Source organism: Aethalodelphis obliquidens, unplaced genomic scaffold (genome assembly GCF_003676395.1).
Source record: "Aethalodelphis obliquidens isolate GAN/ISIS:26980383/991018 unplaced genomic scaffold, ASM367639v1 scaffold1, whole genome shotgun sequence".
Taxonomy (NCBI): domain Eukaryota; kingdom Metazoa; phylum Chordata; class Mammalia; order Artiodactyla; family Delphinidae; genus Aethalodelphis; species Aethalodelphis obliquidens.
Genome location: NW_020837945.1, coordinates 69,127,711 through 69,154,634, shown reverse-complemented (window position 1 = coordinate 69,154,634; position 26,924 = coordinate 69,127,711). Strand labels below are relative to the sequence as shown.

General features: G+C 41.7%; 2 protein-coding genes across 11 annotated transcripts in view; one reads left to right on the top strand and one right to left on the bottom strand.

Annotated features, from left to right (window-relative positions):
- The window catches only part of MYLK (myosin light chain kinase), a 267,073-nt gene that overhangs the window by 25,175 nt on the left and 214,974 nt on the right, over positions 1-26,924 (top strand). The gene's annotated exons all lie outside the window — the stretch shown is intronic.
- Positions 16,735-17,077, bottom strand: LOC113620629 (40S ribosomal protein S27-like). The gene has a single exon (XM_027106747.1). It carries the CDS (start codon positions 17,033-17,035, stop codon positions 16,784-16,786), a length of 252 nt encoding a protein of 83 aa, XP_026962548.1. The 5' UTR covers positions 17,036-17,077; the 3' UTR covers positions 16,735-16,783.

The window sequence follows — 26,924 nt, the reverse complement described above, 5'->3', positions numbered from 1 at the left end:
TTCTGTGCTGGCATAACACTGCTGAGTCTCTGTAGGAGGCCTTGAAACTCATACCTGTCAAGGCCAAAGTTTTCTGACCACCTTCTGTTCATATGCTGAACTGCTGAGACCTGTAGCTGGGCCCCTGGACACCCAGGAATAGGTTCCTGTAGAGGAGGCAAAGGTGTTGGGATAGGAAGTGTGTGTTGTGTTAGGGGATAAGTAGTTATCTCATTTGACTGTAGGCAAGAATTTCTGTATTTCCATAGGGCAATCATGTTGATAGAACGAGGCCGGAATGCAAAAGCCTTGTTGCAGGCTGAGAGTTTTGAGATTGTTAAGGGAGAGTCATCAAAAGCTGCTGAGCAGCAGCGCTCGCATAATAAGAGCTGTGAGTGAGAAGATTGACATTCAGGATGGATTGGAGTGAGGGAACACCAGCAGTAGGGAGGACAGTAGGTCTGCAATCCAGGTATGAGTCCATGGCTTGGACCTAGCTGGAGATTGCAGGAGAGCCAGCGAAGGGAGGAATGTCAGTGATGTAAAGGTAGCAGGTGTTGGAGACCATGTGAGTGGTGACAGGAAAGAGGGTAAAAGATGGTAAAGCAGTCTTATATTGTAGGTACTATTTTCTGTTATTTCGTTATGAAAAGTTTCGAATATGCAGCAAAGTTGAAACAAATGTACAGTGAATACCTATATACTCTCCACCTAGATTCTAAAATTAACATGTTGCTGTGTTTGCTTTGTCACGAATCTATCCATCCTACTGTTATCCATCCGACCGTCTTGTTTTTGTGATGCATTTCAAATTAGGTTGCAGACATTAGTACATTTTCCCGTAAATACTTAAGCACACGTACCATTAATTAGAGCTCAATAGTTGTTTACATTACTTTCCTTTCGAGAAAAATTTACATATGTGAAATGCACAGATCTTAACTGTACCATTGTCTGACTTTTGACAAAAGCATGCAACTGTGCAACCCAAGCCCCTTTCAAGATTTGGACATTACCAGCATCCCAGGAAATTCCTTCATGTTCCTCCTCAGTCAGTCCCTGTCCCCACTCTTCAGAGGCAACCACTGTTCTGATTTTTAAATCATAGATTCCTGTGCCTTTCCTAGAACTTCATATAAATGGAATTGTACAGTATGTACTCTCTGGTTTGAAGTTTCTGTCACGTGGTATAATGTTTCTGAGATCCCTATATCTTGCTTTCTGAGTGTTGTTCAAATATTTTGCCCATTTAAAAATTGTGGTTTTTCTTATTGAATTTTAGGGATTCTTTATTTATTCTGAATACTCCTTATTTGTCAGATACGTGATTTGCAAATCTTTTTCCTAATTGTGGCTTGCCTATTCATTTTCTTAACAGTGTCTTCCGATGAATAGAAGTTTTAAATTTTGACAAGGTCTAATTTATCATTTTCTTTGTAAGGCTGTTCTTTTCTCCATATCCTAAGAAACTTTTGCTGACTCCCATATTACAAAGATCATCTCTTATATTTCCTTCTAGAAGCTTTATAGCTTTAATTTCTGTGTTTAGATCTATCATCCATCTCAAATTAATTTTTGTGTAACATATGAAATGGGGGAGTCAAAATTCTTTTTTTCCCCTAATGGATATCCAGTTGTTCCTGCCGCATTTGTGGCAAAACACTTTCTTTTTTGGTAGGTGCTGTTCTTATCCTCATTTTGCAGATCAGGAAACTGAGACAGAGCTTGTTCCTAGGTCCTGCAGCTGGTAGGGTCAGATCCAGAATTTGAACCCAGAGCCTGTATTTTTATTCAGTATGCTCTGTTTCCTTCTCATGCTGATGACTCTGAGGTTTCAACGTGAATACCAGGCAGCTAAGTGTAAAGCGTTGGCAGAGAAGTCAGGAAGCAGGGTGAGTTTCATTTGGGGTTGAGCTGGGGAGCCCGCGGGATACCTGAATGGGTGTATTGGGAAGCAGATAGAAAAAGGAGAGAAGGACAAGTAGGGAAGGGGGAGGTGGACAAGGGAGGAGGGATGCAAGAGGTGCTGAAAGGCGATATTATTCGGCCCAACCTGAACTTCACCTTGTTTGTTTGGCGTCAGGGGTTTGATAGCCTGTCACATCAAACCTGGTCCAGAAGAGCCCGTGAAATAGGCAAGATCCAATTTGTTTAGATCTTTTGAATATAGGTGATAAGGGTGACGTGAGCAAGAGTCATAAAGCTAGAGAAGAGAAATAGATTAAGTGAGGCCGGGAGAGTCAGCAAGCCTCGTGAGCAGAGTGCTTACTCTCAGACCGACTTGGCTTCAGGCCTTAATCCAGCCCTGCAGCTCACTGACCATGGGAGTGCAAACAAGTTACTTCATCTCTGTGTCTTATTTTCCTCATCTGTAAAATGAGAATAATACCAACCTCCCTGAATTAAATTAGACAATGGACTGAGGGCACTTAACACGGTATCTGACACATACTCAATATTCAGTAAATGGCATGTTAGTCATTTTTATTACGATTTGGTATTTTAAGAACGTGGTTAGTACCTGGAATATAGAAGACCCCCTAGGAAGCTTGCTGAATGAACAAATGACCTCGAGAGACACAGGATTCTCCAACTTAAATTGCACAACTTGGCAGTTTGAGAACACGTGGCCAGGAGGTCAGAGTACGAAGCTAGGATTGTGAACTGGAGCTGGTCTCTAAATATTCCAGGTGGCACAGGAGCCGGTCCAGATGGCCGGGGCTTAGCCAACAGGGCCTTAAAGACTTCCTGGGGAAAGATGCAGACGGCTGCCCGGATTCTGCACGGGGTCTCTGCGGGCCTGGAGCTCTGCTGCGGGCAGGGAGGATTCTCCTGCTGAGAGCGACGAGAGCTCCCAGACAGCGAGTAAGAGAGCACCCTGCCTGTGGCAGGGGTGGCACCTTCTAGTGCCGTTGTCCAGTGGATCACAGAGACCCATCTCTATCTCTGGTTTTGATGAATGTATCCTGCAAAGTTTAGCTGCGCTTCTAGAAAAGCCCATTTAAATGGAGTTTGTGTGATTAATTTTGAGTCCAGTTCACTCTGCATATGAACAGCTAGCAGGGTCAATCAGATATTTGTTGAGTGCTTACTGGGGACCAGACTCTGTGCTAGGTGAAGACACCACTTCTGCCTTCCAGGAGTTCACCATCTAGTTAGGGAGATGACACACACCCAAAGGGCTACGAGGTAAGTGTCAGAGGTAAATGGCTGAACACATGAAATGGCCAGAGGACAGCTTGGGCAGAGCACATGAATAAATGCCTTCTACAGGGGTTGTCAAACCGGTGATAGACATTCGAGTCCTTCAGCATTCTCTCCAGCCCACCACTTCTCCCTTCCAGGGGTGATAACTAACATTTGAGTGCTTCCTTGGAGAGCAGCGCTTTCAATGGATTAACTCATTGCCCTTTCTGATGACCCTATGTGGTGAGCTCTTTTAGCATCCCCATATTTCAGACGAGGAAATGGGGGAACAGAGACGCCAGGAGACCTAGTCAGGGTCACCGAGCTGGAAGTGATGGTGCTGTGGAGGAAACCCAGCAGTCTCACCCCAGAGCCCACCTTATTAGGCCCACAGGACACAGCTGACTCTGTTTTATGGCTTTCTTCTTTCAGCTGTACAGCAGGAAGGAGGACTCTTGACATTTCTTTCATGATCTTAACATGTAATCATTGTGTCCAACCATCTTTTAACTAAATACAGCCTCCTGTACATTTTGCCCTGGCACTAATTCAGCTAAAATATTCTTAATTTCAGAAGAGAAGGCAGCAGGACTGAACCACTGTGTTTATTGACCAATGTAGACTGTCTCAGGGCACAGCTTTGAGGATTGGAGCACGCCGTGAGTGAATATTTTAACAGCCTGTGGCAAGATGACAGCATCTTGGCCTCAGACACAAGAATTATTCTCAGACAGGGCTTTTTTCAGTGCTGTAACTTTAACCAGCTGGAATTCTTTTCCATCCTATTCAACCTCCCGAAGTCAAGAATTCTGCCTTTTATTGGGAAATCTGCATTTCATTGTATAGATAGAACACTATGTCCTTGGCTCAGTGGGTCTCCAAGAGAAGCTGAGTCTTTATTTTATTGCAGGCGCTGGGTGTCCTAAGGGCTCAAATACCAGCAAGTCTGTTTCAAGCATGAGAGGTTGGAGACCCAGCAATGTTCTGATCAAAGAATGTGAGAGGCAAACTGTCCACCCCAGTGCAACCCGAGCCTTGTACGTGAGAGAGTGGGGAAGAGAGAGAGGGGTGTTGCTGAACAGCATGGCGTCCTGTGCCGGGCCTGCTGGGGATGGGCGCTGCCACACCCGCCAAGATAGGCCAGCAGAGTTGGGAGATGGGCGTCTGAATCACCACACTAGGAAGTCCTCGTCTAAATCACAGTAGTCCTCTTAGGAGGGTGCGTATTATCACCTCTTCATCTGGTGATGCCACATTGCTGTAAATGTTTTTCGAATTTCAGTTTTAGAATAGTGTTTAAGGTTTAGAACAGTTCCTTCTTCCTTCTGAGGGTGAGTTTTGCTTTTTATTTAGCTGCATCCGAAAACACTGAAAATCCCCTTAAAAATGTATTTATGTATATGAATGTATTGTTTCTACTGCCTACAAGAAATTACTGGTAACAATTTGATTGCCCATACCTTACCAAAACCAGATGACATCAGTCATTTAAATTTTTGTTAGTCTAATGGATAGTAAATGCTATCTCACTGTTAATTTAATTTTTACTTACCTCTGGTAAGATTGGGCACGTTGCCATGGTTTCTCGCTATTTGTAAATCGTTCTTGTCCTTAGCTCATTTTTCTATTAAATGATTTGTCTTTTTCTTCTTGAGTTATAGAACCTCTTTATATGATAGTGATAGTTGGACAGTCTTTATATGATAGTGATAGTTGGACAGTCTTTCTATGATAGTGATAGTTGGACAGTCTTTCTATGATAGTGATAGTTGGACAGTCTTTCTATGATAGTGATAGTTGGACAGTCTTTCTAACATCTTGTGTTATGATGACACTTCATCTTTTGAACATGGGTTAGGTTTCTGGAAATGGCTGGCATTTGGTATGATGGAATCAGGCTGAATTATATGTGAATTCACTTATGTAATCTAAGTAGTAAATACAATTGGAAAAAGTGGTTTTGGGGACAAGCCAGCTGACTCTTGCAAACAGCTTACCTGGAAGGAGCAGAAGGTTCAGGTATACTAGAGAATACCTAGTAGCCCTGAGCATTCAGCATGGTGGCATCAGGCAGTATCTGGTACAGAGGGAATGGAGAATGTTGCCTAAAAGGGTATTCTGGTAAATGGAGGTTATTTAAAAGGGCTTCCACTCTAGCTAACATTTACTGAGTGAGTGCCGTGGGTCAGATGTGCTGTGGGCCAAGAACCCTTCTGTCCACTCCAGTTGAACGGGCATCCTTTAGAAGACAGTGTGGGAAGGCCACAGAGCCTAGCCCTTCACCAGTCAAAACATGGTGTTGACCAAGCATTGCCCAATCCCCCCAAATCCCCGTAACTAATTATAGACACATATTTTACATCCATCTTTTCTGTTTTTTCTATGAGGCTATTTCTGTAGTAGTTTAGCATACAGCCTCTGCATCAGACTGCTTGGTTTCAAATCCTAGCTCTGTCATTTACTAGCTGTGCGATTTTGTGTAAGTTATAAAACTTCTCTTTCCCTTGGTTTTCTCATCTATGATATGGAGATAATAACACCTATACCCCATAGGATGTCATAAGGATGAAATGAAGTAATGCCCACAAAGCACTTAGCACATTAGGTGTCAGGATGGAGTGGGGAGAAGCATTTTGGTGAGCTGAGGCCCATGACTCTCCCAGGCTGTCCAGGGAATTACTAAAGGGGCCAAAGGAGTGAGTGGAAGGTTAGAGCCCATCCACATTTCTGGGAAACCAGCTCCAGTTTTCCTTTCCTTCGTACTTCGAGGCCTCTCCCTTTCTGGAGACCTCTCAGTTCTTCCAAGTCCCACTGCATTTTTCTGCCTATTATATACCATCCTCAGGGCCAAGGCCAATACCACGGGATCTGGGCACCACTGCAAGTGATAAAAATAAGCTTGACAAGGAGACAAATCCCCAGAGCTTAGGCAGCAGGAAAACTACGAAACCTTGGGGCCCTGAATGAGAAGGGCCCAGAATCCAATACCAATAGCGACCCAAAAATTCTTGTTGCCTCTGTCTGATTCTGCCTGTAGCTGAGAGTTGTTAGGTCATAGGCCCCAGAAGCACAAATGGCAGAATGGAGGTGGGAGGGGAAAATGAATATATACAGGCCAGGGGACAGCTCCGGAGTGGGCTGTTTTAGGCTGGCCTTGCCTCAGTGTAGAAAACTTAGGGCCATAGCCTGGAACACACAGTTTCTCTATAGGAAAGAAGGGGTGTCCTCAGATTGCAATAACAAAAACATTTTTGGTTTTGGAGTCATATCCAAATTCAAGCTCCAGCCTGTGTGACTTTGAGAAACTACTAAACTTGTCTAAGCCTGTTTTCTCTATTGAAAAATGAAGATAACAGTGCCTACTTTGAATGACTAGCGGCTGTGAAGATTAAATGAGTATATAAAATTCACTGTCATGCAAACAGAGGGCCCCATTACATAGGAGCTGTTCTTATCAGTAAATGCTCAATAAATATTGGAATGAGTCGTGTAGCTAAATGGAAAACTGGCTGTGTTACGGTAGACTTGGCAGAAAGCAACCCCCCAGATGAGCACACATACAAAAGTAAACCCCTGGAAGTTAGTGCTGAAATTGACGTGCCCCATCTCATCCCACCTGGTACCCTGATGAGGCCAATTCGGGGAAGTTCCCGGTGGATAAACAGATGAGAGTTGTGGTGGTATGTTACAGGGGAATGCCAAATTGAGTTGTTCCAACGGAAAGTGAAATTTCTCCCTATATGCTTATAGGCAAGGAAGACGTCTCTCTCCAGGTCAAGGGGAAGGAAAGCTACTTGTGTTGTGCGTTCTCCACTTATTAATTCCAGACTAAGTTATATACCTTTATTTGTCCAGTAACTGTAAGGACAACGTCACAGACACTGAAGACTCAGGTGCCCATGCCCCAGTGTAGCAAGTTCTGTTCCAAAAAGAATGGACTTGTAGTTTTCAATATGCCACATCACAGTATTTCCTGTGTCCTCTTTCCATCCCATTCTTTCTAACTGAAGTTTTTGAATGAATGGGAAAGATTATATTAGTCTTTCAAGTTCTTGCCAAAGTCCTCTGTTCTGGTTCGTTTGATCAATAAATAGCTTAGATCTAAAAGGAGAAGTTCCCAGATCTCCAGGGTATATGGTAGCCAAGAGCAGTGGTTCTCTTTGCCGTCCTCACCATGCTTGCCTTTTGGACAGAGAGGCTTTAGTGAGGTGGAGATGCTTCTCTGGCTCAAGAGAGAAATGATTGGCATTCACATATGATCCCCTTGTCCTTTGTTAAAGTTTCATTTTGGGGGCACGTGCAACTTTGGGAAGGAGGACCAGATTCCTAATGTACATTTTGTTTACATTTTGAAAACTGATTCCCCAAACTCATACCTCTGAGGGACAAAAGGAAAGAGAAACAAAAAATGGACATCACCAGCCTCAGATGTGAAGTAACCATCTCTGTGGATCATAAAAGAAGAGAATTGCAAAAAGGTGATCAGAGACTGAAGTTTCTTGTGCTGTAGGTTGGTTGGAGGCAGTGGCTATGAAGAGTTTGACTCCTATGAAATAAAGGGACCCAAAAAATAAGAGTGCTCTGCAGGCATTGAGAAACCAGAGTAAGGCTTGAAGCCAGGGCTGAAGAAGAGCTCACCAAGTCAGGAAGGAAGGCTGGGTGTGTGAGAGGGAAGGAGGAGACCGGGACAGGAGTTGTGGGCTAAGGAAGGCAAGAACAAGCACATAGCCTTGCTACCAGGAACTGAGCCCAGCTGCCTGCTGGTTCTGTGACTGCGGCTGCCATGTTCTTGTGGGACTGTAACACCCAACGTGCTTCTGCACTGGGGGCTCGGAGGGTCAAGGAGAAATGGGGTCAGAGAGAGAGGAACAAAGTAACAAAAGTGAGAAGAACAGACTCAAAAGGAACTTGCGACTCCAAAATTGCAAATAAATGAGGTAACAGAATCAACTGTAAGAATAAGAAATTATCCCAAATGAAATTAATTTTATAGACTAGTCTGAAAATAACTTTATAATAAGTAGGTAGAGGATGTGCCCTGCCCTAAAAAAAGGCATAACTTTCATTAAAAAATAAGGAATTATGAAAAAAAGCATAAATGAGATCAGATATATATAAAAAATTAAAATGTGAAATGAAAACTGTAGTTATTGAAATAAAGATACAATAGATAGGGTACACTGATTCCTAGATACCACTGAAGTAAGTTAACAGATTGGAAAGCAGTACAGAGAAACTTACCCTGTAAGTTTAGAGATATGAAAGATAAATTGACTGGCTTCAACATTCTATAATAAAAGTTAAAGAGAGAACAGAGGGAATGAAAGAGAAGCAATATTTAAATACATGGCTAATAATTTTCCAGAGTTGACTAACTATGAGTTCTTGGATCAAAAGTATCTCCGAATACTACGGAGGTTAAATAAAAGTTAACCCACAGTTACACATATTGCAGTGAAACTGCATACTATCAAGGGCAGGGGGGAGACCAGTATATGAAGCTGCTTGGGCTGCCATAACAACATGCCACAGACTGGGTGGTTTAAACAACAGACATTTATTTCTCACAGTTTTGGAGGCTGGGAAGTCCAAGATCAAAACTGATTTAGTTTCTGGTGAGAACTGTCTTCCTGGCTTGTAGATGGCCGCCTTCTCACTGTGTCCTGACGTAGCAGGGAGAGAGAGAATGCGAGCTCTCTCCTGTCTATTCTTCTAAGGACACTGATCCTATCTGATCAGGGCCCCACTGTTATGACTTCATTTAACCCTAATTACCTCCATAAAGGTCCGGTCTCCAAATACAGTCACATTGGGAGTTGAGACTTCATCATATGAATTTAGGGGGGACACAAACATTCAGTCCATAGCAACCAATTAAAAATCAGAGTTAAAAATATGTCATGGGGCTTCCCTGGTGGCGCAGTGGTTGAGAGTCCGCCTGCCGATGCAGGGTACACAAGTTCGTGCCCCGATCCGGGAAGATCCCACATGCCGCGGAGCGGCTGGGCCCGTGAGCCATGGCCGCTGAGCCTGCACGTCCGGAGCCTGTGCTCCGCAACAGGAGAGGCTGCAACAGTGAGAGACCCATGTACCGAAAAAAAAAAGAAAAATCATATATGAATAAATGACTAATAGATGTTTTAGCAGCAAGAGAAGTAAGAAAACAGACTTACAACTTCTAAGTGTTGGACCTAGAATACTATGCCTAGACAAACTATCCTACAGCAGTGAGAGAAAAATAAAGACCAAAGGTATAAACTCAAGACTCTCATTAAAAGAACTATTAAAAGATATACTTTAGAAGGAAAAAAATCAAACAATGAGAACGGATGCACAATATAATAAACAACAGTGAACACAGAAATTGATTAAATATATTTATATTCATTTAACTGTTAACCTATAAAAAATTCCTGAGTGTGTGTGTGTGTGTGTGTGTGTGTGTGTGTGATTTAAAAATATGATTAAAATGAAAATTAGGCGACAATAGCAATATGGGGCAGGCTATTCTGGGGGGAGGGATGTTAAAGCCATATTCAGAGTCAGGAAGATGATAATTATGGACTATGTAAAAAAAAAATTATAATTGTAACAGTTGAGGTTTGCTGCATAACAAACCACTACAAAACTTAATGGCTTAAAAGAAACACTATCTTATTCAGCTCTAGAATCTTTGGGGTAGCTGTGTAGTTTTAAAAATCTGGGCCAGCTCAGCTGATCTTGACCATCACACACATCTGTGATGGGCTGGTGGCTGGCTAGATGATCTAGGATAGCTTCAATGTCTGGAAGTTGACGGCCTGCATGCTGGGATGCCTTAGTTCTCTTCCAAATTGCCTCTCATCTTCCAAATTGTCTACTGAGGCTGTTCACATGATAGTCCAGGCTTCCAAATGCAGCCAGAGAGCAAGCCTCCTTTTGCAAGCACTTTTTAATCTTCTGTTTGTATTACATTTACTAATGTCCTGTTAGCAAAAACAAGTCACGAGGCCAAGCCCAGATTCAAGGGGTGGAGAAACAGACTCCACCCCTTGGTAGGAGGAAAAGAATTTGTGGCTGCTTTTATTTTTTTTAATTAAAAAAATTTTTTTAACATCTTTATTGGAATATAATTGCTTTACAATGGTGTGTTAGTTTCTGCTTTATAACAAAGTGAATCAGCTACACGTATACATATATCCCCATGTCGCCTCCCTCTTGCATCTCCCTCCCTCCCACCCTCCCTATCCCACCCCTCCAGGCGGTCACAAAACACTGAGCTGATCCCCCTGTGCTATGTGGCTGCTTCCCACTAGCTATCTGTTTTACATTTGGTAGTGTATATATGTCCATGCCACTCTCTCACTTTGTCCCAGCTTACCCTTCCCACTCCCCGTGTCCTCATGTCCATTCTCTATGTCTGCTGCTTTATTCCTGTCCTGCCCCTAGGTTCTTCAGAACCATTTTTTTTTTTTTAGATTCCATATATATGTGTTAGCATACGGTATTTGTTTTTCTCTTTCTGACTTACTTCACTCTGTATGACAGACTCTAGATCCATCCACCTCCCTACAAATAACTCAATTTTGTTTCTTTTTATGGCTGAGTAATATTCCATTGTATAGACGTGTGTGGCTGCTTTTAGAATCTACCACAGTTTGCTCCTTTGCCACAAATTATTCACATTTCTCCCGCTTTACATGTCTCATCCTACATATAGCATCAGGCTGGAAGGTTGTGATCTCATGATCTTATCACATCAGGATGAATGAGGATCCTTGGGTAAGACACCTCTTGATTCAGAGATCTGTGAATTAAAATGACAAGTCACCTTCTCCCTGCACACCTGACGTACAGTGGTGAGACAGAGACAGGTTAACTGAATAGACGCATCCCTTCAAAGGGGGGAAGATCAGAGGATACATAAAATCACTGGTCTAAAATTCCCCCTAGGCCCTTGATCAGGGCTTAGTTCTGCTTCCTGGGAGTGCCTTCCCATTCCATTGTTCTCCAAGGCCCTAGACTCCATTCGCTAGTCCCTTGGTTCCTCATCTTGAGAAATCTTTCCTTTCCATAAGAAATGGCCAAGTTAACAGTTCAGCAGCTTTCTCATCTGGCTTCCTGCCCATGGGTAGTTGAGAGCCTAGAGACTTCTTTGCAGTTTAATCAATCTTAGTTCCCTCTAGTCCAAGCTGATGGTGCTTTTGCTGGTATAGTTTTGTTTTGTTTTTGTTTTTTTAAACATTTTGGGCTTTCGGTGTAACAGATTATAGTCTGCTTTATTCAACAAAAGCTATACCCACAATTATTTTTTCTCTAGATTTATTCGCTGTGATTTGGGATTAGGCTTCTGTCATGCCTTTTTGTCTAGTTGAGAAAGTATACTAGGCACTCTCTTCAATCTTTCAGAGATCTTAACAAGTGGCCATACCCTTGCTTTTCTCTTTGTCCTAAGGTCTCCTTTTACTTTAAGAATCTTGTACTTGAAGACTATTCAGATATGGGGAGACTGGAGATGAGAGTTTTATTTTCCAACACAGCAGGCCCTGGGCCCACTGTATTCCATCTAAATTCTGGTTGCAAACTGAACATTTCCTTCTTTTGCCCATTCTTCTGTCTTGCCATATTTTATCACATGCAGTGAAGAGTGCCCAAGTGGCACTTTCCAGATTCTCTCTGGAGATCTACTTAGCTGTAACCGAAAGTTCACTAGGTTCATTTTTTTTCCTCTCGAGGTAGTGTCCACTTCACTTTTACCAACTGTTCTGTCTCTACATAGTATGAGTCGTCATTTTCCAGACCTGCTACAGCAGGTGGTTTTTGGGTTTGTTTGTTTTTTCATTTTGACCACCTTTGCGGTCTGTTTCCTTACTGATTTTCTGGTCACTGCCCTATTCCAAAGCCAGCACCACATGTTTTAGGGTTTTGTTATGGCAGCACCCAACTCTTGAAACCAATTTCTGTATTGGTTAGCTTTTACTGTATAACAGACCACCCCCAAATTTAGGGACTTAAACCATGGCCATTTTCATTTATATCACTACTTTTTGGGTTGGCTAGGTGGTCTTTCTGGTCTGGACCAGCACAGTTGATCTCTCAGTTTAGTCAAGAAAGCTTTGCTTTCAGGAAAATTTATGACCTTAAATACATTTATTAAAAATCAAAAAAATGGGCTTCCCTGGTGGCACAGTGGTTGAGAGTCCGCCTGCCGATGCAGGGGACACAGGTTCGTGCCCCGGTCCGGGAAGTTCCCATATGCCGCGGAGCGGCTGGGCCCGTGAGCCATGGCCGCTGAGCCTGCGTGTCCGGAGCCTGTGCTCCGCAACGGGAGAGGCCACAACAGTGAGAGGCCCGTGTACCGCAAAAAAAATAAAAATAAAAAAAAAATAAATAAAATGAAAGATAGTTGAATATTGTATTATTTAAAATGGCATTTGGCTGTGTGTAAATGATCGTGGGTTAAATGACCTAGAGGTTTAATCTTGTCATGTAACAAGAAGTTTGTTTTGTCAAACTCAAGTTCCTGTACTGATGCACAGTAAGGCCAAACAAACTGAAACATCAGAGTTTGGAGCAGTTTATTGATAAGAGGGTGCCAACCAAGAAGATATGAGACATAGGTTTTTCTCAGATCCATCTTCCTGGCTGGCTGGACTATAAGGTTTTTAAAGGCAACATTTGGGCTGAAGGTTGTGGAGGGCATGATTTTCTTCTGATTGGTTGGTGGTGAGGAAACAGTGTTGTGTTTCAGGAATCTTAATCACCAACCTTCTGGTTCCAGCCAGTCTGGGGTCTCTGTGCTTGTGGTCAGCATGTAGTCACCATCCTCCACCTGGGTGGGAGTCTTAGTTCCTGCAGAACAACTCAAAGATACGCATCAGATGGTTACTTATATCCCTTGAAGAGGAACTAGGACTCTGATTGCTGAACTATTGTTTCTTGACTGCCTTTCCTTTGTTTCTGCTTTCCCTCACTTCCCTAAATCATAACTGGCTCTGCTCTTTGGAAATCAGGGAAGGCCTAGGACACTAAAGCCCTTTTCTACAAACAGGAAACAGGGGACACAGAAAGGCTTTTGTACCTGGGAGGGCGCTGCAGGGTCCTGCTCAGTTTCAGTCCCCCCTTTTCTTTGATACTCCTCAATCCTGAGGGAAACTGGTGCAGGATAAAAAAGGAAATAAAGTTTTGGTTGGAGAGGTTAATCATAAACTTCGCAGAGGTGAAACCGCACACCTCAGATTGGGACTTGAACCCAATCACACCTCAGATGGGACTCAAACCCAGCCAAAATTCAGACTTGGACTTGAACCCACTGTCTTTTCATTGAAATCGCACACCTGGTCTCAGGATTTAATGAAGCTTAGGTTCTTTATGTCTCATAGCAGAAAGAATTCAGTGAGAGACAAAGTGATAGGTAAGAAATGGATTTATTTAGAGAGATACACATACCATAGACAGAATACAGTCTTATCTCAAAAGGCAAGAGCAGCCCCAAAACATGGGATGGTTAGTTTTTGTGGGCTGGGTAATTTCATAGCCTAATAAATTGGAAGTATTCCAACTATGTTGGGGAAGGGGCGGGGATTTCCAGGAATTGGGCCACTGCCCACTTTTTGGCCTTTTATGGTTGGCCTTGGAACTGTCATGGTGCCTGTGGGTATGTCATTTAGCATGCTAATTATTACAGTGAGTGTGTAATGAGGATCAAGGTCTACTGGAAGTCAAATCTTCCACCATCTAGGGCCTAATAGGTTCTAACCAGTTTATGTCATATTCTGTTCTTAATGGTTGTATCATTCTTTTAATGGTTGTGCCCTGCCCTCTTCCCTCCTGTCTCAGAGGAACACAGTTTTATGGGGGACTTGATTTCATTTGGAGGTAGACAGTTCAAATCAGATGTGGAGGTTCCATGATGCCATGATAGCCCAGGGTCTTCTAACTTTTGACTCATCTAAACTTAGTTTTCATACTCATGCTAGCTGCCTCATGGTTGTAAGCTGGCTGCTCTACTTCCAGTTTTGTATGCACATTCCAAACATGATGAGGAAGAAAAGGACAGGTTATGAAAGAGGCATGTACCAGCTGAGTCTGCTACCTGTAATTAAAGAGTTTTCCTGGAAGCCCTACCCAATAAGTTCCACTTATGTGTTGTTGGTAACAAGTGTGTCATATGGCATTTCCTAGCTGCAGGGGAGTCTGAAAAACATAATTTGTTTGTCTTTTAGCTTGGCATATTGATTTCCCAAACTAAATAGGGGTTATGCTAATAAAGAACAAAGGGAGAATACATATTGTGTGGATGACTATTACTGTCGATGCATGTCCATCTCAAGAAGATAGACAAGGAAGAAAATAAGCCTTTAGAAAAGTAAAAGTAAGGAAACTAAGAGGACAAACAAAATGAAATAGAAAGCAATTTAGAGGATCAAAAAGAGTTATAAAATAGATAAATCCCTAGTTAAGTTTCTTTTTTTTCAAAAAAGAGCTACAAATAATATTTTGAAAGAAAGGGAACTATAACTACAGATGCGTAATAGATAATAAAAATCATAAGATTATACTCAGAAGAATTTTATGACAAAATTTGGATTGGGAAAACACATAGTTTTCTAGGTAAATATAATTTGCCAAAACTACTTTAAAAAATATAGAAAATACCAAAAAGCAAAAATCATTAAAGAACTTAAGCTGATAACCAAGACCTCATCTCTCCAAAATATCAGGCTTAGGTGGTTTACGTCTGTACTTTATGCAACTTCTAAGAAGTAGATAATCCTAATATTAACAAACTGTTTAAGAGAATAGAAAATTAGGAAAAGCTATCTACTTTTACAATGATAATATAACCTAAATACCCAAACCAGACAAGAAGAATACAAGAAAGGAAAATTATAAAACAATCCAATTTATAAACATAGATGCTTATGGAATAGTTGCACATCTATTTCAAATATTTACATTCTAAGTAGAGTTTATGCATGAAATTAAGAATGATCCAACATCAGAAAATATGTTAATGTAATAAATCATGTTAACAGATCAATAATACCTACAATCTGTAAGAAACAGGAAAGTTAGTTGTCAGAATTTAGTGCTTGTTCATGATTGAATAGACTTCTCAGGAAACTTAGAAGGGAATTTCCTTAACTTGATAAAGAGCATCTATCAAAATATTCCAGCAAAAACTATTCTTAACAATAAGACTCTAGGCTTCTTTTCAGTAAAGACATGAAAAAGATAAAGATGCCCTTTCTCACCATTCATATTCAGCATTGTACAGGAGATTCTAGCCAATGCAACAAGATAAGAAAAATGTTGTGAATGTTGGAAAGATATGTCCTTATTTGCATACAATATGATCTTCTTGAGTTTTTTTAAGTAGAAAATATATAGGAAGAGCTTGCCAGTTTCCCTAGACACAAAATCAGCATATAGAAATCTTATTCACCGGTAATAACCAATTAGAAAAATTAATAAATAAAGGATCCCATTTTCAATAGTAATAAAAGCTTCAAGATACCTAGTGGTATGCCTAACCAAAATATGTACAAGAAATTTTTGGAGGAATTACAATTACTGAAAAGAAAAAAGTCTTAATAAATGGGAAAAAAGGCAGTGTTCATGAACTGGAAGACTCATTATAAAGATGCCAGTTGTCACCAAATTAATTTATAAAATGAATGCCCTTCCAAGTATGGATGAGGACGTGGAACAACAGACTCATTCACTTCTGAAAGGAGTGTATATCAGTACAACAGCTTTAAGAAACAATTTAGTTACACCTTTTTTTTTTAATGCTTCAAAGACACAAGTCTGAAGATTTATTGAGGACAAGGTTATATACAAATCAGAATGTTCCCTAGAAATGACACCTGAATAAAAAAGGACAAGTGGCCCCTGGATATAAGAGATCATTGGTGATCCAAGGAAATGTTTTAGGTTAGAGGGATTAAAAGTAGAAGTTGAATCACCGTACATTGTCACAAACTTGGTGAAGGGAAGCATGTTACCTGGAGTTCAAGTGCACAGGAAAGGTAACAGGCACTTTAAAGTGGCAGAGAATTGAAATATTCTTTTGTAAGCTGAAAAGAAATGAGAGACTCAATAATTGTAGTTTATTACGTTAGAGAGGTAAAAAGCCAAAAAGAGGTAGAGGAGCCACGTACAGTTCACCCCTTTTTCTCTGGTAAGAAGCAAAAGAATTTCTTAGAGGGCTAGGTTTTGAGTGCTTCAGCTAGATACTCTTAGGACCACACAAGATTTTAAATGCAGCGTCTGTCCTGGATGTATTAAATAACTGTTATCTTCTTTTATTCTGCCAATGCATAGATCAGTGTGAAGATTAAGGTGTCCTCCAGAAGTTCATGGGTTCTTACCAGATTTTCCTCTTTACCCTCTTTGCGGTGTTGGCATCAACAGCTTTCCTCTTTCTTGGTAAGGAGTCCTTATATTCAGCCCTGTGGACTTTTGACTTGGAAACTGCCTTCATTTGATTTCACAGATTGCCCCAACTGACTCTAGAGTTGCCCCTGAATACGTGAGGTAGGAGCTTCCTAGCAGTAAAACAAGACAATAAACAGAATGTATCCAAAATGCGTTTATTGGGATGGTTTCCCATTCATCTTGATTCTGGGTGCTTTTAGTGCTGCTTCCATCTGAAGGAGCGTCCTTCTGTAAGCCTTGCTTTTCCTCCTGTAGGCTGGCAGAGGACAATAGAGCAGCCAAGACACAAAACTACTGTTTGTGCATGGCTAAAGACGGTGGTGACTTTATAGCAACCTGGGCATTTCACATCCATGAAATAGGAATTGGGGCTCCGTACCAGGCACTTCTTGTGTTTCTTCTTCTCCTCTTCTGGAGAGGGATGAATGAGATCCTTTGCGAGAGTCATGTTATCATGGGAAGGTCATCTCCACCAGAAAGCTGGTTACACCTTTTAATGCAGAAATTCTAGTCCTAGATGGAGAATCTTTCTTATGTTTCAGCAAATGCATTAAAATGTCTATTGCAGCAAAAAAAAGAAAAGAAAAGAAAGAAATGGTTTAAATGTCCATCAGTAGGAGAATGATAATAGTGGTGTACTCATAGAATGAAATGCTGTACATCTTATGCACAGGAGCAAAAAGAACTATCGCTATATTTCTTAACAGATGGATCTCAAAAACATAGTTGAATGAAAGAAGCAGGGTATGGAAGGATATGAAAAGAATAATATTTATATAAGTTTTAAAGTCTGAAAAGCAATAATAAATAGTGTTTATGCTTATATTTTCTTTTTAGGAATCCATGCAAACATGCCAGGGAATGATAAACAATGAGTTTGTGATGATGCTTCTCTAGGGAGAAAGGAAAGGGCTTGAAAATGGGAAGAGAGGGCTCAAAAATAGCCTCAAGTGTATCTGATGTTCTTTTTATTGAAGATCTGTTTGTCGCTATGTTGGAAATCTTTCACCATTTAAAAGTTGTTTTATCCTAAATGCAATGAGGTATCCTGGATTGGATCCAGGAGCAGAAAAAAAGACATTAGTAGAAAAATTGGTGAAATCCAAATAAAATCTGGAATTTAGTAAATAATGTACCAATGTTGGTTTTGTAGTTCTGACAAATGTACCACGGTAATGTAAGATGTTAAAATTAGGGGAAAGTGGTTAAAGGAACTCTCTGCATCATCTTAGCAACTTTTCTAAAAATCTAAAATTATTCCGAAATGAAATGTTTATTTTAAGAAGTGAGGGCAGAGTTTAGAACACTCCTAGAGGGCAAGACCAGTCTCTCTGGTAAGTCTGATTTATTCCCGTTTCATGTTTGGTACTCCCTTAAAGTTCGGAGATCTTAGAGCAGGAAGGGGCTCTAACAGAGCACCCTATCTGGCCCCTTTCCTCTGGGAGGTAAGGTATTTAAAAAGAAACTCCTGGAGACCAGAGAGGCTGAGGAACTCAATGAGCAGGGAGGACTGGAACCAAGTTTTATCTCCTAGGATGATCTTTGTTCCTACTTCATTGCCTCTCATAATAAAGACAAATGAGGTTGAACAGCCTCCCTTATTTGTTTGTTTTGAAAACCGGAGGAAAAGAATTACATATCACCCAGAAATGACCAAAGTCACAAGGTAGAGAGGTCAATGCGAGGTTGGTACATCATTTTGTCTCTTTGTTATGAACCTCCTTAGGATTTGAGACTGCCTACCCCCTGAGGGCAGAGTGGGCTGGGATGGGAGGGAACTAAGAATTGTAGAATGTATCTGTGTCTTCAGTCCTTATCAGAACCATCTGGATAGATGTAATTGCCCCCATCTTACAGAAGAGGCAACAGGCTTAGAAAGGTTAAATCACTTCCTCAAGGTTATAAAACTAATAAGAGGTAGGCCTATTGTGATACGCTGATGTAATAAATTTGTCATGTTTCCTGGAAATAGCTCTTAAAACCTTTGTAATTTCTTAAGTGATAAGAACTATATGGACATCTTTTGTTCCTAACTCCTTAAGTAGCACTAGAGCATAAAGATGAAATGGGTGTTTTTTGTTATTCATAAGAAACCTGTTTCAACCATTGAGTTTATATTAATGAGGTCATTTTTGGAAAGCCCCTAGAAAACCATAGGAAGGGGGATAGTTGCCAGCAGAGCCAGCCAGGTGATTAGAGAGTTGGAACTTTCAGTTCCACTTCCTGATCTCTGGGGAGGGGAGAAGGGCTAGAGATTGACTTGATCACCAGTGGCCAATGATGTATTCATTCGTACCTATGACAGGAAGCCGCCATAAAAACCCAAAAAGATGGTGTTTGGAGAGCTTTTGGGTTGTTTCATCTATGTGCCAGGAAGGTGGTATACCCCAGACTCCACGAGACAGAAGGCCCTGTGCTTGGGACTTTTCCGGACCTCACCCTATGTATCTCTTCATCTGACTGTTCATTCATGTTCTTTACTATCCATTGTAATAAACCATTAATCTAATAAGTAAACTGTTTTCTTGAATTCTGTGAGCTGTCCTAGCAAGTGATCAAACTCGAGGAGGGGAGTCGTGGGAGTCTCTGATTTATAGCCAGTCAGTCAGAAGTCCAGGTAACAACCTGGACTTGCAGTTGGTATCTGAAGTGGGGGCAGTCTGTGGGATCTGATGCTCTCTCCAGGTAGATAGTGTCAGAATTGAATTCAATTGTAGGACACTCAGCTGGTGTTGCAGAGAATTGCTTGTTGAGGGGCAAACCTCTACACATGTGGTGACCAGAAGTGAAGCAGAATGTCATCACAGAGTAAAGTAAAGGAGAGTTTTCCTTTTACATCTATGTTATAGGAAGCCAGGGCAGACTCTAAGGACTCATATTTAAGGAAGACCCCTCTGAAGTCAGGGAGGATAAATTCCCCAGAGCCGACAGCCACTCTTGGAACAGCTGGGGCTGGGAATGATGTAGAACATGAGCCAAGGCAGAACAACAGCCCGGAACAGACTGAGAAGAGCTTCAGGGGAGTGGGCATCAGGCCTGCCAGGGTTAGAAGCCACTGCAGATTCTTCCCTCCGGAAAAGAAAAAGTCATGTGGGTAAGTTCCCTACGCTCCCGCTCCTCCTTCCTCTGTCCCATCTCAGCTGCAGGGCCTGTGTCTGCTAGCCTTCCGGGGAAGGGCTCCCTAAAACCAAGGGCCTCGTTTTGTTTAGTTGTTGTAGAAGAGGCTCATGTGACTGAAGAGGACTCCTCAGGGCTTGATTGAGGTGATGTGGTTGACAGTAAACTGTAAATCTCTATGTAAATGTGGTTGTTGGCCGAACAGTGTAAACCTGGGAGGTTTGTGAGGGCAAGGGGAGGAAAGTGCCTCTTGAGAGAGGTCTCCCAGGAGAATATGAGATTAGTTGAGGTTCAGTGAATTCCTTTGTTGCTAACTCAAGAAGCATGTTTGAAGGATAAGCTTCCTCACTTAGAGTAGAGCATCCCAGACTTGTCGCCATAGTGACAGTGCTCAAACGGAGGCTTTAAAACCAGAAAACACCAGGTCAGAGAGATTCTTTTGGAGCCATGATTCTCCAGTAGAGGACTCAGCTATTGTGTGCTATGGAAGAGAGGGACAGGGAGTTTGAATAGCTTCCCTTCCTTCCTGTCTCTTGCTGTGGGGCTTTTATTTTGGTTTTTCTCTCTGAATTGTTGTGGCCTTTGGAAAGGGGTGCCTCCCTGCAGAAGGAACTTGTCTTCATTAAAACCTGTGTCAGAAGCTGGAGGCACCAACAATAAACTATCCTAAAAAGAAATTAAGAAAACAATCCTATTTACAATAGCATTAAAAAGAATTAAATACATATGAATAAATTTAACTAAGGAGGTGAAAGACCTATACACTGAACACTATAAGACATTGATGAAAGAAATTGAATAAGACACAAGTAAATGGAAAGATAGCTCGTGTTCATGGATTGGAAGAATTAATATTGTTAAATCATCTGTACTACCCAAAGAGATCTACAGATGCAATGCAATCCCTATCAAAATTCCAATGACATTTTTCACAAAAATAGAACAAACAATCCTAAAATTAGTATGGAACCACAGAAGACTCTGAGTAGCCAAAGCACTCTTGAGAAAGAAGAACAAAGCTGGAGGCATTACAATTCCTGATTTCAAACTATATTACAAAGCTATACTTATCAAAACAGTATGGTACTGGCATTAAAACAGACATGTATCAGTGGAACAGAATAGAGAGCCCAGAAATAAACCCATACATATACAGTCAACTAATCTTTGACAAGGGGTCCAAGAATACACAATGGAAAAAGAAGAGTCTCTTCAACAGATGGTGTTGGGAAAATTTTGCATATCCATATGCAAAAGAATGAAATTAGACCCTTATACTATACACAAAAGTCAAATAAGAATGGATTAAAGACTTAAACAGAAGACCTGAAACTTTAAAACTCTCAGAAGAAAACATAAGAAAAAAGCTCCTTGACATTGGTCTTGGCAGTGATTTTTTAGATATGTCACCAAAAACTCAGGCAACAAGAGCAAATATAAACAAGTGGGACTATATCAAACTAAAAAGCTTTTGCTCAGCAAAGGTAACCATCAACAAAATGAAAAGGCAACATACAGAATGGGAAAAAATATCTGAAAACCATATATCTAAAACGGGATTAATATCTAAAATATATAAAGAACTCATATAGCTCAATAGCAGAAACAAAACAAACAAAAACCCACCACAAAGATATCATAACCCAATTAAAAAATGAGCAAGGGACCTGAATAGACATTTTTCCAAAAATGACATCCAAGTGGCCAATAGGTATATGAAAATGTGCTCAACATCACTAATCTTACTGATAGTGCTGAAGGACAGACAGAACAAAAAGTAATTCTGAAGGAACTGTTACTGTAACTGAAGCTTGTAGAAGGATAGGGATTTTATATATATATATATACATATATAATTTTATTCTGTTATATATCTGATTCTAAGTGTTGAAACCTGACCTAAGTATTCTTCACTAGTTCATGTCTTTATCCTTTCATGTGTTTTGTGAATTCCTATAGATAAAATGTGTTTCATGGTTATTAGTCTTACAGACAAAAAGTTCAAGTCATCTCATTGCTTTGAGTTCTCTCCAGGGTTCAAGCTTTCCTCTACTGTGTATCATAGGGTGTCTGACCCACTAGTTGCTAATGTTATCTGGTAGTGTTATTCTTGGACTTTAATGACCTCAGAGTTTCCATATTACCTCCTTCTGTTATAACACAGTATACAAGTAGGGCCTGAGGAGAGTTCTCCAAACCGAGAATTTCAGGACAATTTCTCTGTAGAGGGTTCACTAAGAAATCCACAGGAATCATGTAATGCCTAGCAGATGTTCCTTCTCTTTAGGGAAGGCACACATGTCTCTGGGGTGTTGTATGTTTCCAGATACTTGGAAGTCTTCTAGGTGGTTCTTGATGTGTCTAATATGGAATAATCCCCCAAATATATTAAGTGAAAAAAGCAAGGTACAAAACAGGTGCGTCATATGCTATCATTTGTTTTTAAGAAAGAAAGTGGGGACAAAAACATATATGTATTTTTATAACATATTCCTAGAAGACACTGATGACATGGCTGATTCTGAGGAAGGGAAGTTGGAGCTGAATACCTAGGAGTAGGGGAGGGTGAAAGACCTTTTACTGCATACCCTTTGAATCTTTTGAATCATCTAAATGTATTGGCTATTCAAAGAGAAGTACAAGTTTGATTAAAAACAAAATCCTTCTACCAAGAAATAAACCAGCACACCTGTGGTTACTTTATCTACAGCAAAGGAGGCAAGAATATACAGTGGAGAAAAGATAGTCTCTTCAATAAGTGGTGCTGGGAAAACTGGACAGCTACATGTAAAAGAATGAGATTAGAACATTTCCTCACACCATATACAAAAATAAACTCAAAAAGGGTTAAAGACCTAAATATAAGACATGAAACCATAAAACTCCTAGAGGAGAACATAGGCAGAAAACTCTTTGACATAAATTGTGGCAATATTTTGGGGGATCTAGCTCCTCATGCAAAAGAAATAAAAGCAAAAATAAACAAATGGGACTAATTAAACTTAAAACTTTTGCACAGCAAAGGAAACCATCAACAAAACAAAAAGACAATCTACTGAATGGGAGAAAATATTTGCAAATGATGCAACTAACAAGGGATTAATATCTAAAATATACAAATGGCTCATACAACTCAATATAAAAAAAAAAAACAATCCAAAGAAGAAATGGGCAGAAGACTTGAATAGACTTTTTTCCAAAGAAGACATAGTGATGGCTAACAGGCACATGAAAAGATGCTCAACATCGCTATTAGAGAAATACAAGTCAAAACAACAAGTTATCACCTCACACATGTCAGGATGGCTATCATCAAAAAGTCTACAAATAACAAACGTTGGTGAGGATGTGGAGAAAAGACAATCCTTGTACACTGTTGGTGGAAATGTAAATTGGTGCAGCCTCTATGGAAAACAGTATGGAGGTTCCTCAAAAAACTAAAAATAAAACTACCATATGATCCAGCAATTCCATTCCTGGGTATATATCTGGAAAAAATGAAAACACTAATTTGAAAAGGTACATGCACCCCAATGTTCATAGCAGCACTATTTACAATAGCTAATATGGAAGCAGCCCAAATGTCCATCAATAGATGGATGGATAAAGAAGGTGCTGTATACAATGGAATATTACTCTGCCATAAAAAAGAATGAAATTCTGCCATTTACAATGATGTGTATGGACCTAGAGTGTATTATGCTAGTGAAATAAGTCAGACAGAAAAAGACAAATACTGTGTTATCACTTATATGTGGAATATAAAAAATTAAATATATCTAGTAAAACAGACTCACCAATGTAGAAAACAACCTAGTGGATACCAATGTGGAGAGGGAAGAGGAGAGGGGCAAGATAGGGGTATGGGATTAAGAGATACAAGCTACTATGTATAAAACAGATAAGCAACAAGGATATACTGTATAGCACAGGGAATTATAACCATTATTTTGTAATACCTTTAAATGGAATATATAAAAATACTAAATCATTATGCTGTAAATCACTGTAAATGCTGTAAATCACTATCTGTACCTGAAACTAATATAATATTGTAAATCAACTATGTTTCAATAAAACAAAATCCTTCTAGGCTGGTTAATCTGACTTGAGACTTAAACTGGCCCCTGATAATTCACTCTTTGCTCCCATTTCCCATCACTTAGGTCTTCCCTCTCAGACCCTCTGTCTCTGATCATTTGCCTGCAGCAGACATGTTGCAATATCCCCCTCCCTGTCAGAGTCTAATAGAGACTAGGCACAGGGGTGAGCCAGCATTTCTAAAATATCTCTGGTGACCAATGGCCATGTTCAGCCCTAAACCTTCTAGACTGGCTATTCTCAAACTTGAGCCTGAATCAGGCTCACCTGGAGGGCTTGTTAAAACACACCTGGCTGGACCCACTCAGTTTCTTCTATTCAGCCGGTGTGGGGTAGTTCCAACAAGTTCCCAGGTGATGTTAGTTGGGAACCACACTTTGAAAACCAGTGCTCTAGACTAGTTTCTCCTTTGATGTGTTGATGTGCAGTTTTGATGTCCCAACTGTGTCCTCATTTAGACATATAAAGAAATAAAAAACGGGAGAGGTTTGTCCCTTTCCACAGGCATGCGTATAGCTCGCCATCATCCAGCTCTCTCTCTAACCAACAGTACTCATCAGGCTCCAATCCCTTTATGAAATGATCGGCATGTCACCACCAGCAGGACTGACACATCAGAAGCCTGCATCCTCCTTCATCTGTACTCCCAGAGCAGACATTCTTGTAGTCTTTGCTGTCAACTCTCTGTGAAGATTTAATTGGTATTTAAGGCATTAAAAGAGTCATGCTAATTACTGATTCCCCTTCCACTGTTTCTCAGCAGGGGTACTATTAGCATTTTAGATGAGATAATTCTTTATAATGAGTATTCTGTTTAATGTAGGATTTTAGCATTCTTGTCCTCCCACCCCCAAGTCATATGGGAATTAATAATCCCACCACATTTCCGAGTGCCCCTCCCCCTCGAAACTTCCTCTTCCCCTCTTTGCTGCAGAATGCGTGGTGAGGTGCCCTGAGAATCACTGTGCCTTGTATTTAAGCTTCCAGACCCCTGCCCAAATGACATTGCTTTAGTTCCCTGCAAAAATCTCAAGTCATGTTTTAATATTTTTCTTACTTTCATAAGTGTTGATGTTAAAAAGGGGCCGAACAGTGAGCATTTCTTTCTGAAAACCCTATGGGTGGAATCGTTCATGTGATGTTCAGTTCCCTCTCTGCAGAGATTAGCACTGTTTCCTGATGAAGTGCCTTTGCATCCTCACAGCAAGGAGAATTATGTGACCCATTCTGTTTCCTTTTTTTTTTTTTACTATGAGTGTCATGAAACTTAGGGGACAGATGTAATGCTTGATACGTTTGTAAAATTAGTTTAGAAAACCATTTTCCATATATTATCAGCTTTTATACAGTTTTAGTTTTTAAATAATCAGTTTAATTTTGTATTTTCTTGTGAGTGACTTCGGGTCCTTTTGGAAACCATCCTTGTTGCAGGTTGAGCTGTGAAAGGATTATAGCCGGAAGTGGCCTAATCCGCTGGACAAAAGAATGGGCTCCGCGGAGCATCCCCGGCTCCCGTGGGCACAGGGTGGGATGTGGGCCTGAGGCACAGGAGAACAGGTGAGGAGGTGCCTCCTGCTGGCAGCCAGCGGAAGAGTGGCTGGCGAGGATGAGGTGCCGGGTGTGCTCCAGCTGGAGGTGGAGTCAGGGTCAAGCCACAGGTGCCTGAGCCCTTTACCAAGGGTGGAGAATCCTTGAGTAGAGGGGCAGCACATGGACTGAGCTTGCTGGGTGGAGAGCAGTTCCGCTGGGACCGACTGGCTTAGGCCATGAGAGACACAGAAACCATTACTTACAGGAGCACCCATCCTGCTTCAGCTCCCACCTGGTCCTGTGGCCACATGGGTTACCAGCAGCAAGTGGGTTCAGGTGGGGCTGGCACCCTTGGGATTAGCTCTCTGCTGAAGCTCCCTGTCCGGGTGGGAAAGAACGTCTAGCCGTGGCACTGTAACAGGGTGAGAATTGCACCCCATCCCACCCCTCTTCAGAGGGTCCAGTCACTCCCATTTCTTCTTCAATGTACACCTCAAAGTGGGGGGGGACCACCACCCTAGACTGAGCATCCACCCTCTAGTTCTCCTGTGTGATAGAAGGGATGTGTAAGGACCTTTCCGCCTGAAAGTTCCTCTGCTGAAATTCCGTCATGAGCATTTGATTTCCTTGGGTTTACAAAGAATCTTTTACTAATACCCCTTCTGGAAGGGCAACACATAATGGGCTCAGAGATAAGTCATTTGTTCCTTTGAGAGAATGGATTTACTGCATACGCTTGATATAAGTATTTGTTTCGCTCTTAAGGAATATCTGAGATTTGCTGCTGGAGGGAAACAGGTTTGTGAAGGGGGGAGAAGGGGTGAACTTCGGGAGCCTGGACCAGGCTGAGGGGTGGGCGCCGTGGGCTGCCTGCATGTGGGTTCTGCGGGGCATGGGACGTGGGCTGGGTCCTGGGACAGTGGGGGGCGGGGGCTCACTCACCCCTGAGGACAGTCTTCTCCCAGATGTGGGTACTTTCTCCCCATCCTGTGGGCATCCCCTTCCCCTGGCTGTGTCACCAAAGCCGGGCCCCTCCAGAGACCCCAATGGCTTCCTGAGAGGCCTGCCAGGTGTCCTTCCTCCCTCATCCCTGCTAGGGACTCTCCCCAGACACTGCACCCTCCTCCCTGGCTCGCCTGCATCTGTCCTCTGTAGGGGAAGGAAGCACCTTGTTCTGGTTCTCCTCGTAACCATTGTTCCTGCACTCTAAACCCATAGCCGCCCACACGTGGTCATAAAAGCAACAATTGTTGACCTTGGGACATTTCCAACAGCCTCTCTGGTGATGAGGTCCTCTGGCTGCCGCTTCCACTCCCTGTTGCATGTCTGTCCCCGCCTCGGCTTTCCTGTCCTCCTTTCTGCCGGGCACCGGCCAGGTGGCTGCCAGATAGGCTGCCCCTGCTGCAGTCCAGAACACTTCACGAGTGTCCTGGCTGAGGGCTCCCCACGGTGAGGCAGACCTCCAGGACTTCTTTCCTTGTCCTCTCAGCCCAACAAGCAGCAGAGGAGACATCGGTGAGTGGGCAGAGTTTAAATTGTGCTGTTGACCCCGCCCCCTCAGTCCGCCCTGAGGAGCTGCCGGAGGGGAC